Source organism: Acanthopagrus latus, chromosome 16, assembly GCF_904848185.1.
Source record: "Acanthopagrus latus isolate v.2019 chromosome 16, fAcaLat1.1, whole genome shotgun sequence".
NCBI classification, from domain to species: domain Eukaryota; kingdom Metazoa; phylum Chordata; class Actinopteri; order Spariformes; family Sparidae; genus Acanthopagrus; species Acanthopagrus latus.
The window spans coordinates 963,721-980,680 of NC_051054.1; the positions used below are offsets into that span (position 1 = coordinate 963,721).

A 16,960-nucleotide genomic window follows, 5' to 3' on the forward strand; every position below is an offset into this window, starting at 1 on the left:
CACACAACTCAGAGGCAAATATCCGTTAAAACACACAACAACGACACACATCCTCACAGAGAAACACACACACACACACTCAGATGGAAGCAGTTGCCTCTCATGGGGCGCCATCTTGTGGCGACATCCTCCATCAAAGAGGAAGGAGGAGACGAGGGAGGAGACGAGAGAGGAGACGAGAGAGGAGACGAGAGAGGAGACGAGGCAGCAGCTCAGAAACACTTTTATGTTCTCAGATTGTTTTTATCTGAAGATATTAAAAGATCAGAAACAATCAGCTGTTTGAATCTGTCTAAATGCTGTTTACCTGCAGATTTTAATCTTCAGTCAGTATTTAACAACATAAATGAGTTTATAATACTGATGTGTATCTATATACAGGGAGCTACAGCTGTCCTATATCTGTCTTTATATATAATATATATAATCATAACAATGTTTAATATCGATCATGTCATTAAAATAAACAATCATTTATATTTAAAAGGTTTAGTTAATTCAACTTTATTTCACTGTAAACAAGCAGTGAAATCTTCTTAAAAACATTTATTAAACAATTATTATAGAGTTGCAACTTGTGATTATAAGACTTCATAAAAATAAAAAATACGTATCTCCCTGTTTCCTGTAGCCTGCCTGTATATAGACACATATATATGGTACATATATTTATATTAACTGTGTAATAAAATGTGGTTTTTGATGATGTCGTCAACTTGTTTCTACTCATAAATTAAATGTGACTGTAAATATTCACTGAATAACAGCTGACAGAGAAACATTAAAATATCTGTAACTCATTCTGAGTAATCTGAGTATTAGTTCCAGGAGCAGAGCAACACAAGAAGTAATCAGAGTACAAGCAGAGATATATTACACGACTGCAGTCAGTCATCAATACTGTCTAAATGTAATCAAGTATCAACAGTAACTGATCCATATATTTACATGCATGTATAAACTGAGTCAGCTGATCATCACAGTCACTGTTCTTTAATTTATCATCAATCAGTTAATTAAAAAAGCTGCAGCATGAAATCTGTGAAGTAATTAGTAACTAAAGTAATGAGAAGTTTCCAGCAGCAGAAAGTGGAAACACTGCGAAGCACAAGTTCATTAAAACTGTTCTATAGCAGCCATTACTGAGCAGTAGTTACCAATGTTTATGTAAAAGTACAGATATGTAGTTAAAATATAACTGTCTGATAGTGAAAGTCACCATGAGAACAGAACTGGAGTAACTATCTGATATTAAAAGTACTTCAGGATCAACAGTCTGAAGTAAAGAAAGAAGAACGTGTTGCTGCAAGTAAAACTAAAATGTTTCTTCAACTAAATTAAACTAACTGATGTCAAATCGCTCTCGTCTCTCTGGGAGCTGGAGGATTACAGGCTGTCCAACCCGTCGGGTCGGTGCCGTTGACCCGCTCCACTCGTCTCCCTGCCGAGGCCTTTTCTCTGCCGCCGCTCATTAACATCAAACGCAGGAGAGCTGCAAGTCCGAAACCTCCGCTGACGAAGAACTTCTCTCCTTCAGCACCAGAACTCAGAGTTCTACTGAGATATAAGTCACACTGAGCCCAGAACCATCCGAGACACAACTGAAGTTTAATCTGAGTCCGTGACCACGACACCGTCTGGTCCTGGAGTCGCGTTAGCTTGTCAGACGAGCTGCACGAGGCCGATGACATCTGAATATGATAATCTGAATCTATAATGTTGATCATCTCTGACCTGCACGGTTTGTCCTCTGACGCTGGCTGTCGGGTACAACGTGTTCCTGCCGCCGCCGCTCCTCTCAGTGTAGAACATGTCACCGCTGATTGTTGCCGTGGAAAAACAAAGTCGTTCACACGACAGCTGATTTGTAGTTTCAGCTCACAGCACTTCACACGTACGACGTACGTTAGCTTTGTGAGACAGTGAACACAACACCAGGTTAATTTTAAAATATCTTTATTTAAACATGATCCAGAGAAAAAAATACATCTTTTAAAAGTTCCTGCAGGTAGCGAACACTTTGTGAGACGCCAGAGGAGTGAAGCCACGTAACAAACAGTTGGTTAAGCACACACGGACACGCAGGCTAACACTGAGGCTAACGCTGGAGGCTAACACTGGAGGCTAACACTGAGGCTAACGCTGGAGGCTAACACTGAGGCTAACGCTGGAGGCTAACACTGAGGCTAACGCTGGAGGCTAACACCTCCCTCCACTAATACTGAGCTGGAAAACACAGCAAATCTTGACTTTCATAGACCGAACCACACCGTCCGGACAGAGTCAAACCTGTGACGTTCACACGCAGACCGGTTCTGATTCTAATGTAAACAAATCCTAACATCAGGACTTTATCAGCCAAAACAAGAGCAAGTCAGTTCAGGCAAAGGGTGTGAAAGTCGGCTGGTCCGTCCCAGAAAAACGTTTGAATAGTGAAACCAGCTTATCGCCTCCACTGATGTTTAACAGCAGGGAGCCTTTCAAAGGACAGCAGCCGACTCACTGACCAGACAACGCTGTTCAACATCACCAACTCCTGCAGGATCCTCGATATGAGGCGTGTCAGCAGCTGGTCACTGAGCTCACCTGCAGATGGACAGGTGACGTCACCTCTGCTGAGTGCAGTCATACATATGAAGCCCTTTGATCACTGACGGATGGTTCTGATGTGTCTGCAGTGGTTAAATATAGAGATAAACTCACTCCTGTGCAGTACATTTGGGTCTCTGAGTCAAAATATAATTGGTTAATCTGTCAGTAAAGTTAGAGGTGGAATATCACTGAAGTAACTGCTAACTGCTGTTAACTTTAGCTGCTAGTTAGCCCAGTTAGCCGTGCAGCTAGCGGTGTGGACTGACGGCTCGATGCTGATGTTTACAGCTAACAAAGCTCTTTGGATCAACACATGAGAGGGCTAGCTGGTTAGCATGCTAGCTTCAGGTGATATCTCTGCAACACTGCACGTAACGTAACATCAATTTTTCTGGCTCCGTATTTACACATCGCACCCACATACGTATTAATAAATATATATCTGAAATAAATCACATCCTGGCAGTGTGGCAGGTGATGTATGATTGTGTTCAGTATAAATATAAATGATGAGGATCCAGTTTGGACTCCTGAGTTGGACTCGAGCTCAAACTTGGCGTGATGTATCTGCGAGGGATGAGTCCTGATGTCACCTGATATCACCTCACCTGTCGCTTCAACATCCTCACTTCCTGTTCACACCTTCAGCACCACACAGAGCTCCTGTACCTTCAGTCCTCTACACTGTCTTTGCAATAATTAAACACACACACACACACACACAAAGCACTTTTGGACCATTTGTACACACAATTACAAAACATTATTAATATTTTATTTTTTTTTGACAAAGCTCAATGCGTCGCCTCTTCAGACAGAACCATGAGACAGGTGACGTTTCTGATCAGGTGAAGCTGATTTGTCAGTTTCAGAGAGGACAGAAGCATCGATCGGCGAGCGAGAGGCACGAAGAAGAAGACAAGGCCGAGAAGGCTTCAGAGGAACAGCCCTTATTTTTCAGATCTATGGCAGTATCATAATAATGTAATAACCCTGATACGTGCTGTTCTCCTTTGTCTCTGTATGGGAGGAGTTCAAAATGTGGCGCTTCATCTTTGCCCTGCTTATCGGTAAACAGACGAGCAGCGGAGCGCGTCGGGAGGCCTTTTCTGAACCGCGACTGTCCGCTGAGCCGCGCAGAGGCCAAGAAACGTCTAACTTTAAAAAATTAATCTGCAGCGATCGCTACAGCCGCCCACGTGTGCTCCGGGGGAGGGAGGCTGTGGGAGGAACACGGAGAAGCGGAACATTTGATTGCTGAAGTGTCAAAGTGACAAACGATTTGGAACGAGGTCTGAAGTCATGTTCTACGAGGAGAAACTCTCAGTATTTACTGCACAGACGCCAGAAATACGGCAAGCCAGCGGGGACATAACTGTGACTGCTTCAACTTAACAAGCTTCATGTTCCCACCATCACACAGAAACACTGACACAAAGCGAAGGACTGACTGTGTTTTAATTTGGTATCACCGCGTATTGTAGTCGTGACGGAACTTTTTCATTTGAAGGTCCGAAAGCAATTAATTATTAACTACGTATCAATAATCAATAATTCACAGTTAATTTACATGTTGTGGTGGGTCAAAGTGAGCCACTCTGCTTGTATTATATTTTCTCTTTTGTTTGTTTCATGTTTAAACTTTGTTCAAATGATATATCTGGGTTCATTCAATACAAAGAGCCTGTTTAACTGTCGCAGCACAGGAGGTGTTTTTACCAAAGCATAAAAATAGAATTCATCCAAACATTTGATTTAATATACACAGTCCACAGTAACAGAAATACAGACAGTGAAAAACATGCTATGCTACGACAGCTAACCTAAAGCTCGTAAGTTCTCAGGCTGATAATCAGCTGTCGCAGCTGATGAGCAAGGCAGCTCTGGACCGGAGTCGTAGATTTATCGACATTATTTAGAGACTGAACACAGAGTCGCTTCTCTGCTGATTTATTGGCCTCAGATGTTTTTTCATCTCCTGTTGACGTTCAGCTTCACCTCCCAGCTCGCTGAGCTTCCTGTCAGGTGGAACATCAGAAGGCCAGCGAGCCGAAAAGATGTGACACACGTTTGAAACGTCACATCGGCTCAGAGAGAACAGCACGTAGAACTCAGACGATCTACAGGCGATACGAAGCGTTCAGGTGAGCCGAGCACTGACGCTCCAAGCTGTGATGTGACTAACTGTGATGCTCAGCCGCCGTCAGGTGAAGCAACGCGCCGCCATTTTGTTTTCAAACCACAGCTGGCAGAACGGTGCTACGTTCAGACGGCCTGAGATGATCTGTGACGTTAAAACGAGAAACATCTAAACATCTCTGCAGAAACAGAATGTGTACGGCTTGTGGTTTTTGGTTTTTGTCGGCACTGTTTTGTTTTGAGCAGCCGAAGATTTTCATTCCAAAATGCTACAAATCCATTTATCAGGACACCAAAAGGTTCTGAATCGCCAGAGCGCTCGTCAGTAACGTGGACTGTTCAAATGTTTGATTTTGGACGTCACATCAGCTTTTGGAATGAAACCTCCGACAGAAAACATCAGTTTGTCTGAAGTTCATCTACAGAAAACAATTAAATATTGAACATTTCACAGAGTCGTCACGTCTTCATGATGTTTGCTGCTCAGTGTTAATATAGAAATTATTTCATTGATTACACATTTATTCTACATGAGATCAAATCTAAAGGACAGTTGTTGTAAAACGATGGAGGCCAGGAGGGCCAAACTTACATGTTTTTAATTTAAATATTCATAAATAATTCAAGATCTGATTTAAAGTCGTGGCTTGTTTCCATAAATTGACGAGTGCAAAGTGAACACGTTTGTTTTCTTCAGTTTGTGATTGTCGAACAGAAGAAGAGCTGATGAGAACTCACAGTAACGACTTCGTTACAGATACACAAGATGAAATCATTAAATAAGTTTCATCAGTAATTATAAGATTCCTGCTAACAAGATTCAGAAAGAGGAGCTGATCACTGATCGAATGATTCTGAGATCAATAATCTGTATTGATCAAACAAAGACGTCGTATTAATTTATATGTTAAACACAAATCTGAGAATCTGTAAACTCGACATAAAACTTTAGTTCACTTTGAAAATATCGACGTTATTTCTTCAGAATTACAAAAAATGTTCTGAGATGAAATTTAAAACATGGAGCTCGTGATGAAAGATAATCAGTCATCAGTGAATCTGATCGTTAAAATACTGAAAGTCAACCGTTCAACATGTCTAACACATGATTGGACCTTGATGTTGAAATATCTAACGAGAAGTTTCTCTCTTATCGTGAGAAACGATGTGATTATGCGACGCGTCATCAGATGATAAATGTAACGCACCTCTGCAGCGACCAGGCGGCTTCGTCTCATCTGATCGTTAAAACGTCTCCTCAGTTTAATTTGTGCTTCTTGTATTTTTGTTTCTGATGCTGCTGTTCGAACTCCTCCCGTCCTCAGAGCTCGCTGACCCTCTCGCTGAGGGTCTCTAGCTCCTCCTCCTGCTCCGAGTAACGCTCCGCCCCCTGCCCGCCGTCGCAGCGCGGCCCGTTGACGACGGGGTAGTCGAGGCCGCTGAGCTGGGCGTGGTGATGCCAGCGCAGGTCGTCGCTCTCGTGGGTGATGTAGCGCTCGTTCATCCGGGACTCCAGGTTTCTCAGGTCCAGCCACATCTGGTAGTCCTGGTGGAGAAAACAAACGCACCCTCAAACAAACTGGGCCGAAGATCGTTTCACATTTTAGAAATTATTACGATGTTTTTTATTTATACAATGCAAAATGAGAGAGCTGGAGAATCTCTTTCAAAACCATGGACCCGACCCGCTTTATGACCCAGAAGTAAAGACAAGGAAGAACAACAGAGTCGGTTCAGTTGAACACCAGAGACCTCGTCTCAGTTTGTCAGCTGTCATCAGGTGAAAAAATCAAACCAACACTTATTTTAACTGCAGATTATTCTGACAGTTTCTGTCACGATTAATCAAATAATCACGTTTTCAAACTGCATCTTTTGTCCGACCGACAGTCGGACGACATTTGATGGTTTTGTTAAAGTTTAGTTGACGATGAATATTCTTTTCCTCTCTCTCTTCAAACGTAATGAACTTTAGATAAACAGACTGAGCTGGGTGTCTGACCTGTAACCAGGGGTGGCTGAGCGTCTTGTCCACGCTGTATCTCTTCCTCATCTTCACCTGCAGCAGGTTGTTAATCAGGTCGATCGCTGCAAGGAGAGAAAGAAACAGGGAAGAAGAAAAAAGGAGAAAGTGATGAGAAAATGTCAGCGAGGGTCGAGACAGATGGACGGAGGAGAGAGAGAGGAGGAGGAGGGAGGAAGAGGAGGAGGAGGGAGGGGAGGAGGAGGGGGAGGAGGAGGGAGGGGGAGGGGGGAGGGAGGAGGAGGAGGAGGGGGAGGGAGAGGAGGGAGGGGGAGGGGGGGGGGGAGAGGAGGAGGGGGGGGAGGAGGAGGGGGAGGAGGAGGGAGGGGGAGGGAGAGGAGGAGGGGGAGGGAGGGGGGGGGGGAGAGGAGGAGGGGGAGGGAGAGGAGGAGGGGGAGGGGGGGGGGAGAGGAGGAGGGGGAGGAGGGAGAGGGAGGGGGAGGGAGAGGAGGAGGGGGAGGGGGGAGGGAGGGGGAGGGGGGAGGGGGACGTGGAGTCGGCCCGCCTGTGGTGACGGGCCGGCCTGGGCTAATGAGCAAAGCTAACATGATGTTAACATTTCTTCAGGGGTCAGCGGTCTGAACAGCTCGGGGGCCCCGGGGCCCCTCAGGTCTGCAGGGGCCTCCATCGCTTGGCATTATGCACATGAATGGACCTCCACATGAATACCACCCGATTCTGCCGGCCCGGACTCTCCCCGCCTCTCAGCGGCCGACATCTCGTCCACACCAGGCGAGGACAAAGTCACCAGCCTGCACTGAGAAATCACAACAACTCTGCTGCCTTCAGACAGACCAACAAACTCTGCAGCTGGTTCTGACAAATTCTTCTTTATTCAGCCGTCTTTTAAATCCGGTGTGCTGCAGCTCTATTAGTTTATCTAATAACTTTTATTACAACTTATTTTGTTGTTTTTTTAATGCAGGTTTTTCTAAACACTACAGTGCACATGAAACTAAACTTCTAACTAACAATCACTTTAACTGTTGGCTGATGAAACGGTGAACGACGTCCTCAGGTGTCCAGGACAGACAGACAGCGCTCACATTCAACGAGCTGACAGCAAAGAACGTAGAGTGACAAAATAAACCTCCTGGTGTCGACCCGGTTCTGCAGCAGAACGGGAACATTAACAACATGAAGACAAATAGAAACACCATGATTGAGCAGCGGGAGCGGGTAGATGCTCTGCCGGCTCCAGCGACCGTTAGGATTCCTCCTCACCGCCTCTCTGTAGTGTCTCTGGGCCGGACCAGAACCCGGTGGAGGGACAACACATGTCGTCTTGAGCTCTACACCTGCTGCCACTACAACCCTCCTCCTCACGTCACCGTCCAATCAAACCTCCTCGTGCTCCATCTTCTTGTGACGGTTCTGATTCTACGCGCCAACACTTCCTGTTGTGACATCACGAGGCGGGTGAAGTTTGGAGCGCTCTAACTTTCCCGTCCTCGCTCGGAGCAGCTGACTCATGTTCGCTCGTGGGCAGATGAGAAAATGAGTTTCTCTAACAGAAGCTCTTTAAAGCGTCTCCTGTTGAAGTGATCTTTGAAAATGCAGATTTGTTGACGCACTCAGAGTTTATTCTCTGACATCTAACCCTCCTGCGGCTGACAGCAGCGACTTTTACAACATTTATTCTGAAGCGGCAGCTCAAGTCGCCCGCGGCGGGATTGAGGAGGTGGAGGGGAGGTTAAGAACACTTTGGGGATCCGGCCGAGGAGCGAGTGAGTCAGGCAGATTTAAATCTGTCTCGTAGTCAACAGGACAACTCCAGCCAACACACTCGGCGGACACATTTAGAGACAATGACGACGACCGAGTGAGTCACGCAGCAGCAGAGAGACGCTCGGAATGTCTTCAAGGACGAGCCGGAGGGACGGAGCTGCAGCGACGAGAAGTAACGACCCCAGCTGATGTTGGAGGACAGAGAATAACCACAGGAAGCAGAGACAGAGCGTCCATCTTTCATCGGGAAGCTCTTTACAACAGCACGTCTACGTACCCTCCTGGGAAACCTTCTTCCAGGGATGAGGAGGGTACATGAAGGCAGCGTTCTGGATCTGATCGTTGATGTCCTCGTCTTCGTTGAAGGGGAACGTCCCGCTGAGACTGCAGAGCATCGAAAACACAGAGTTTAATATAAAACACAGATCTCACCTGTAATTCAGTTACTGACTGTGGCACAGTGACGGTTTCACTGCAGCAGCGTAGTTCAGGTGAGGAGGAGCGTCGTACCTGACGTAGATGATGACTCCCACCGACCACATGTCCAGCGAGCGGTTGTAGCCTTTGTTCCTCAGGACCTCGGGAGCGAGATACGCCGGCGTGCCGACCACCGAACGCCTGAACGACTTCTCACCGATGATCCGAGCGAAGCCGAAGTCACACAGCTTCACCTGGAACAAGAAGACGGAGGTCAGATACGCCCCGCTCGGTCATGACATCACGGACACAGAGCGTTACCTGCTCCTGCACGTCTGTCCTCGCAGCGCTCAAAATAATTTAAAATGTGGGTAATATCTGATGTCTCCCCGGCGCAGCAGCAGCGGGGGGAGACAGGTCGGAGGAAGGTCTTAATTAATGGGAATGATGCGTTTTGAACGGTTCCTCCTGTTGGCCGTGCTGCAGCAGTCGGTGTTTGGATGGAGGGCGAGTGTGATGAAGCTGCTGACAGTGAAGAGCTGTTGGCTGCTATCAGTGCCGGATGATTCACACACACTCAGGAGGAAGATGGAAGTGATCGGGGAAACGCTGGCTCGCTTCACGGACGTGTTGTGATGAATCAGTCCTCCTCAGTCGGCGCCGCTCGTCTATTTTGGGTGACGCTGTCGGTATCGAGGCCGCCGCTCCTCATTCAGGTGCAGATTCACACGGAGGCGGACCGACCCAGTGTTCAGGCGTCAGCGCCGGTCCAGCCTGCAGCAGCATTGTTTTTGTTTTTCAGATTGGTTCCGTTGATTGACGCGTCCGTCCACCGTACCGGACCTGTCACACCGTCAGCTGTCAATCAACACATCTCACAACCAAAATATCTTGTTTTTACAGTTTTATTTATACACCTGCCCAACAAACAAGATACAACACGTGGATACGGAAGTTTTGGGGTCGTTGGAAAATGTTTGTTTTCTTTTGCTTCTGCTCTTTTTAGACAAAATTAACAAAGATGAAACTGATTTTTCCTTTCCAGACGTGTGAGCTGGGCAGAAGTGAAGTCTGGTAGCAAAAGTGGGTTCAAAAGAAAGAAATCCAAAGCCAACATTAGACGTTAAACGACGTTAGATGACGTTAAGCTAACACACACGAGCCCGTCAGCCTGGCGTCTGTGTTTCGGGGTTGTGGTTTACGTCTCTGAGGCGTTCAGCTGTTTGTCTCCTGATGTGTGAGCAGGAGTAGCAGCTCTGCAGATGATCCGCGGTACGTAAAGTGTGAGAGGAATCCTGATGCATCACTCCAGCCGACAGACTCACGCAGCTATTTGTGGACTGAGTGCAGAGAGCTGCTGCTCGTTACGCTGACGGCTAATGGACCGCCTGCGACGCTCATTGTTCTCTTTGTATCATCGCATCTTCCTCCCGTCGGTTCAGCTCCGCCCACTCCCACCTGCCCCGCTGTAACCTCTGCGTTCCCGCCTTTTCACCATCGTCTGACCTCCCCGCCCACCTGCACACCCGTTCTCCGTCTCCTCCGTCGGCTCGGGAGCCTGAACAGGATCGTCAGCTCTCACATGCTCAGAGGAGAAGTTCATAGTTTGTAACTGGAAGGAAGCGTCGCGTACAATTCAGGTTTTCCCGACTGACTACATGTCTCCTTACATGTTCACTTACTGTCGCTTTTCTGTGTCTGTTGTACAAAGATGTGATTAAAACTGTTGCACAAAATCATTAAATTCATATTTTGTTTCGTTTGTTTCATAATCTGACAGATAGACACATGTAGATCTTCCACTGTTTTCAGGCCGTGTGTCCACAGAGTGTTTTTGTAGTGATGGCCGTCCTGATGCTGTTGTCATAGAGACAAGACGCAGCGTTCCTGAGCCGCCGCCGCCGCCGCCGCCGCCGCGTCTCTACACAACAACACGTGGACACAAGGCCTTCAAATGAGACAGAAGAGCACTTCACACCGTTCGCTCAGAGAATGTCAGTAATCACAAATAAAACTAAAATCACAAATCATTTTAAAACAGGAAGTTAAAGGCAGGTCACACACACACACACACACACACACACACACACACACACTGTACCTGGGGGAAAGCGTCTGCAGAGGCCAGCAGGACGTTTTCAGGCTTCAGGTCACAGTGGACGATGTTCTTGAAGTGGAGGTGACGCAGAGCCACGAGGATCTGATGACGACACACACAAACACACACACAAGTGTGATCAACAACAACAGGGATCATCCTCTGAGGAGCAGGTGTGTGTGTGTGTGTGTGTCACCTGTGTGACCAGGAACTTGGTGATCCTCTCCGGCAGCCGTCCTTTCTCGCTGGACAGGATCATCTCCAGCATGTCTCCGTGCAGCTTCTCCATGACCACGAACACTCGCTCCGGCGTCTCAAACATGCAGTCCAGGTTGACCACGCCCGGGTGGTGCAGGCTCTGGAGGAGGAGGAGGAAGAGGAGGAGGAGGAAGAGGAGGAGGAGGTTTGGATTAGCTTTCTAAATGTTTCAGTCTTTGCCTCTGTAGCTGCTGCTGCCTGTGAGATGTGGTGGAGCAGAATGTAACGTGGCTTCACATCAGACGGAGCATCAACAGTGTGAGTGAAGCGATCTGGACCTCTGGGACGAGCCGGAGCTTCGGCGCTGGCGGCGGATCAGATCCGAGCGGAGGTGAAGTGAGCAGTGATCTCTGCAGGTGTGTGTCGCGGGAGCAGCGTCTGCAGGTTGAGCAGCGCTGGAATATTACAGGATGTCACACCCCTACAGTGTTGCCACGGTAATTAAGTCGTTCACGACAGGAAGTCTCACTCACTGCCAACAGGCTCCTGAGCGGCGCCGCTGTGTGTGTGTGTGTGTGTGTGTGTGTGTGTGTGTGTACCTGCAGGATGGCCACCTCGTTGCGCAGCTGACTCTCCTGTTTGGTCGGAAATCGCAGCTTGTCGATGATCTTGATGGCGACGTCACGGCCGGACTTCCTGTGTTTCCCTAAAACGCCACACATCAACACGCAGGGCTGGAATGTAACTGAGTACATTTACTGAAGTCTTAAACTGTAACAACAGAAAATCCAAAATGTACGAACAAAAGTCAGGCGTCAGAAAACAAAGATGACTGGAGACACCAGCCATGACACAAGAGGACAGAACTTCAAAATAAAACAGGAAACAGCTGCACCACGCCAGTTCCCAGGTGACACGTTACCTCCGTAAACGATACCAAACTGTCCTGAGCCCAGAACCTCGTCTGGGAAGATCTGATACACAGAGTTGATGTCCTGAAAAACACAAGAAGGATTCAGAGTAACGCCTCCCAGCTGCTGGTCGTTAGTTTAATAAGTAAATCAATATTTTTGTTTCCTTCCACTTAAACTGACCACAGTTGTGTCAGATGAAGCAAAGCCGACGACATAGTGACGCTGCTGCTGCAAAATACAGTCATGGGAAACTTGTTTTGCTCGTGAGGAGACGAATGTTTATGATGTATGAAACCTTTGATGAAAGTTTCGGCATCATGAAGTCATATTTATTTTTACACATACAGGCCCTTAAAGTAACTCGACAATTTCAGCGTGTAAGTTAACTCTGAGGATTTTGTTGTTTCCTGCCGTGATGAGGGAAACAACTGAAAGTGCACGTCAGACAAACGAGGATGTCAGATTTCAGTTCCAGCCTCCCTCTCTGTCTGTTTACGGCTTCTTACGTCTATTTACGTCTTTGTCTCGTCTCGCTGCGTCTGATTGGTCCACATCAGTCTGCTGATGTTGGGAAATAACAAGAATCCAGAATTCACCTCAGATGCATCAAACTAAAGTAACGAGGCTGTTGTGAAGCTGTGAGGAGGAGAAAGTTCAGGTGTGGAGAGGAGAAGTCACACAGATACTCAGGTGAAGTACAGACACCTGAATGTACTGAAGTAACAGAGTACTTGTACTCAGTTACTCTCCTCCGGCTGTGTGGACCAGAGGAGAGTCAGGATGGAACCAGATGAAGATGAAGACAATGACAGACGTGGTTTTATGATCCGTGAGCTGTAAACACGCCGGAGGCCTCGCAGCTCTGAAGCTTTAAATAATGAAAACCTGCAGCTGCTTGTTTCCTCTGGTGTGAGGGAGGTGGAGGAAGGTGAAGCCGGCTGACAGAAAGTGGCTTCAACAAAAGAGCGGATTGGATCAATTCGTCACCTGGTGGACCGCTCAGAGACGGGTTTTGTGGAGGAGAACCCACTGTGCGCCTCCCTCAGTGTAACTCCACAGCGTCAGTGATCTGCCACAGCTTTGACACCAAAACTGCTAAATATTTTCTCCTTGTCTGCAATCACGTCTCCCTCTTCTCCCCCGTTAGCTGACAGCCTAATATCACACCTCCGGCGAGGAGGACAGAAATACAATATTATAAACCTCCTCCCCGAAGCTCGCTGCCTAATTACCATCCGTCGCCATGGAAACCGTTTGGCTGAGTGAGTAATCACAGTAATCTCCATTTGAGGTGCTCGAAAAGACGTGCTCACCTTGGAGACGGCGAGGTGAGCGAGGCTGCGTGGAGACGGGACTCGCTGTTCTCAGGCTGAATTTACATGAGGAGAGTTTTATGTAAAAAAAATCTTTCTGATGTAAATGTACAGAAACAACAAGGTGAGAGGGAGAGCGGGAGGAGGAAGGAGGTCCGAGGTCCAAGAGACGGTGCCGACTGAACGACAGGGTGGAGAGTTAAAGGAGCAGTCTGTAGTTTCAGGGAAGAAGAGAACGATCTTCTGCCTAAACAAACAATAATTAAACTCTTTTTGTTTTCGTGACGGAAATAATCGGAACAAACAAACTGAGCTTAAAGGACAACACAATTTGTACTGTTTTACTGTGTTCATATGTGGCGGACCCTGCCACCTTTCTAACAGTGAGGGATGACCGCCTTCTTCAAAACTACATAATGCCCCTTTAACCGCAGTTAAAAAAAACCTAAATACCTTCGACTCCTGTGAACTCGCTGCTGTTACAGAAGGAGTGAAGCTGCTCGGCTCCTCTTGTTTTTCACTCATGTTAAAAGTTTCTGTTACAAATGTAATATATTACATATTGGAAGTTACAGTCATTTAAAGGTAACATGTTCCTATGGAGTTATCAGTTACACTACTTTTGTGTTTCTCTCATCAAAATTACTGCAGGAGGACGACCGGCCGTCAAACATATTAAAATACATGACAGAATATTGTTTATATTGACTATGAACATGTAACAACTAATCAAATGTATTGATTATCATCTGAGTTCAGCTGAAAACGATGATACAGACACTCAGGGAGCGCTCGCTGTCCTTCTGTTGTCGACTTCACAGGAAACGCTGCACAACAACTTGGATGAGAAACTCGTTTTGATTCATTATTTTACTAAAAGATCGACCGGGTCGTCAAATCTGAATAAAATATTCTTCCTGTTAAATGAACTGAACGACCGAACAGACAAAAGTTTAAACATTTACATCATTTTAATTTCAGTTGCTAACACATTATGAGGGTTTATTATTCATGACAGATAAAAGTCTTGTTCTCAACATTTCTTAGTTGTGACAGAAAATAATTTAAGAGAAATGTTTATTCATGAGTTCTGAGATGAACATATGAAGGTGTGAGAGTCTTTAACGAGCTCTACTGCCAGTTACTCATCAACACAGATGGGAAGTAACAGAGTACAAATACTCAGTTACTCAGTTAGTATCTCTGAGTCTCTGTGTGACTTCTCCTCTACACACCTGAACTTTCTCCTCCTCTCAGCTTCACAACAGCCTTGTTACTTTAGTTTGATGCATCTGAGGTGAATTCTGGATTCTTGTTATTTCCCAACATCAGCAGACTGATGTGGACCAATCAGACGCAGCGAGACGAGACAAAGACGTAAAAGCCGTAAGAAGCCGTAAACAGACAGAGAGGGAGGCTGGAATGTGGAGAAAAGTGTTAGTGTCTCGTATCTGCAGAGAGTTTCTGATTTTCTCTCTTTGTTGCTGCTCGGGACGCTTTACCAACCCAACATGTGTCTATTTGACGTCCTGGGAATGAGACTCAACAATCAACTGTCTTTGTGGTGCGTTCAGGAACAGCTGGGACAAATCCTACTGATTCTACCTTTAACTTTAATAGTCTTTGAATTCTATTAATATGACGTGAGCTTCAGTTAGCTTTGAGCACAAATGTCCTTCAGAGGGAGACTTTTTACTCTGATACTCTGAGTCCATGTCAGAGCCTGAACTCTGTTACTGTGCTGGAGGAAACAAGATGGATCAGAACTGTGTGTGTGTGTGTGTGTGTGTGTGTGTGTGTTCTCACCACATTTTCCTGGATCTGGCAGTTGGAGACAGAGATGCTGATGGAGATTTCCTCTGTTGAAACACAAATATGATGAAATTCATTAAACTTCAGAACAAATGAAATATTTGATAACAAGAACTTAATAAAATGTGCAAATTAATTTTCACTTCACCTTTAAGACCAGTTTAGCTCGCAGCAGCTTCAGTTGAACTAAGCTGTGTGTTTGCTGTGTCGCTGTATCAGCTGTGTGTGATAATAATAAATGTTGTACCAGCTGCTGCAGGCTCCTCTCAGGTGAACACCGAGTCAGAGACCACAGTGAAACGTTAGTCACGATCAGTTTGACGTCAGTGAAGTCTGAAATATCTGATGGGCTTCGTGTGGGCGTCGGCGGCCCTGAGTGGATCTGAGCGTCTGCAGGAGGATTCAGCAGCACCGGGAGCTTTAATACCTGAGCCCAGAGTTTGGACTTTTGATTCCAGGTGGATGTGACGCTGACGGCTGACTTAATGTACCAGCAACATCTATTTCCTGTGTGTCCGTCCTGCGAGAGGATCCGTCCTCTGTGACTGTGTCTACTTTAAAAGATCTATCAGAGTTTTTCCCATTCGAATCGAGGCTGTGAGGATGTTAAAGCCCTGCTGAGGTGATAGCATTTGTGATTTGGGGTTTAAAGGGACGTCTAAAGACAGCCTCTGTCCTGTAAGACGACCTGATGAAGGTCAAAGTACAGAAACGTTGTCATCAATAGATTTCGTTACAAGTGAAGTGGAACGTTTTTCATTATTTTGTTGGCCTTCAATTTTCTTAAGGTGAGCAAAAGCTGCATTAAACCAGACAAATCCTCCGCGGGACCAACAGAGTAAAGATGCCTCATGTTAACACCTCAAGAGGAGACTTCTCTCTTCTCGCCTCACGTAGGGAGAACATCAGCAGTGATGTTGCTTCCAGGAGGCAAAAACACGGCGGGTAACACTAATTGTCTGGATGTCTTAAAGGAGTTCAAGTTGTTGGAGCCAAATCAAGAACTGCCAGAGAAGTCTGAGGGCAGCCCGCTGACGATACGAGGCTAAAAGTCAAGACGACCCAGACAGACGTGTGGATGATCTGAGTGGCGAACATGACGTCCTGCTGATCCTTCTGAAGAGGACAGCAGCATCACTGCTAACGTCACACTAACGTCACGCTAACGTCACACTAACGTCACGTGGAAAGTGTGCTGACGGACTGATTATCCTTAAAACAGCTGAAAACAAAACAGGACTAAGCATGATTTAAATCAGATTACAGAACGATTGTCCGTGTGAACACAGCGGCTGTCTGACAGTACCACACTGTTCCAGCTCTCCGCTGAAGCTTTATTCCATCAGACTGAGTATTAACACCACCTGGACGACTGACGATCTTCGTCGACACTGTTTAAAGCTCCACTTTGTATGGAAGTTGATTCATAAGTCTGTTTCCCATCTCTGTGGGAAGGTGGCCGAACCGTCCTACAAGCCCAAACCCACCTTTAACCCTGACAACATACAAATAATCTATAATCCCACACAGAACCAGATTATCAGACTAATCGTGTAAACGTGTGCAAAAGTTTTTAAATGTCTGAGAGTCGAGACGGCGTCTTACTGTGTCCGCTGCGATGCGAGCTGCGTGAGATTCCTGTCGAGACGGCCGGCATCAGAGCGTGCTGGATCGCCATCTCCCACATCCGGGCCACATCCTGGCCCACCCCGCTCACCTGGAACCA

The 16,960-nt window shown here is 46.5% G+C and overlaps 1 protein-coding gene across 8 annotated transcripts in view; it reads right to left on the reverse strand.

The window, feature by feature from the left end:
• Positions 1-1,939: 1,939 nt before the first annotated feature.
• prkd1 (protein kinase D1) overlaps positions 1,940-16,960 on the reverse strand; it is a 46,457-nt gene continuing 31,436 nt past the window's right edge. For 5 of the 8 annotated variants that reach the window (XM_037072179.1, XM_037072178.1, XM_037072182.1 and 2 more), the window contains 10 exons: positions 16,840-16,951; positions 15,229-15,281; positions 12,118-12,190; positions 11,795-11,901; positions 11,194-11,355; positions 11,001-11,099; positions 8,993-9,153; positions 8,760-8,866; positions 6,734-6,819; positions 6,053-6,277 (listed from right to left, as the gene is read on the reverse strand). In XM_037072179.1, the coding sequence (XP_036928074.1) occupies positions 6,053-6,277; positions 6,734-6,819; positions 8,760-8,866; positions 8,993-9,153; positions 11,001-11,099; positions 11,194-11,355; positions 11,795-11,901; positions 12,118-12,190; positions 15,229-15,281; positions 16,840-16,951 (1,185 nt within the window). Of the gene's footprint in view, positions 6,278-6,733; positions 6,820-8,759; positions 8,867-8,992; positions 9,154-11,000; positions 11,100-11,193; positions 11,356-11,794; positions 11,902-12,117; positions 12,191-15,228; positions 15,282-16,839; positions 16,952-16,960 lie in introns of all 8 variants that reach the window. The other 3 variants (XM_037072183.1, XM_037072184.1, XM_037072177.1) reach the window with 1 other exon arrangement.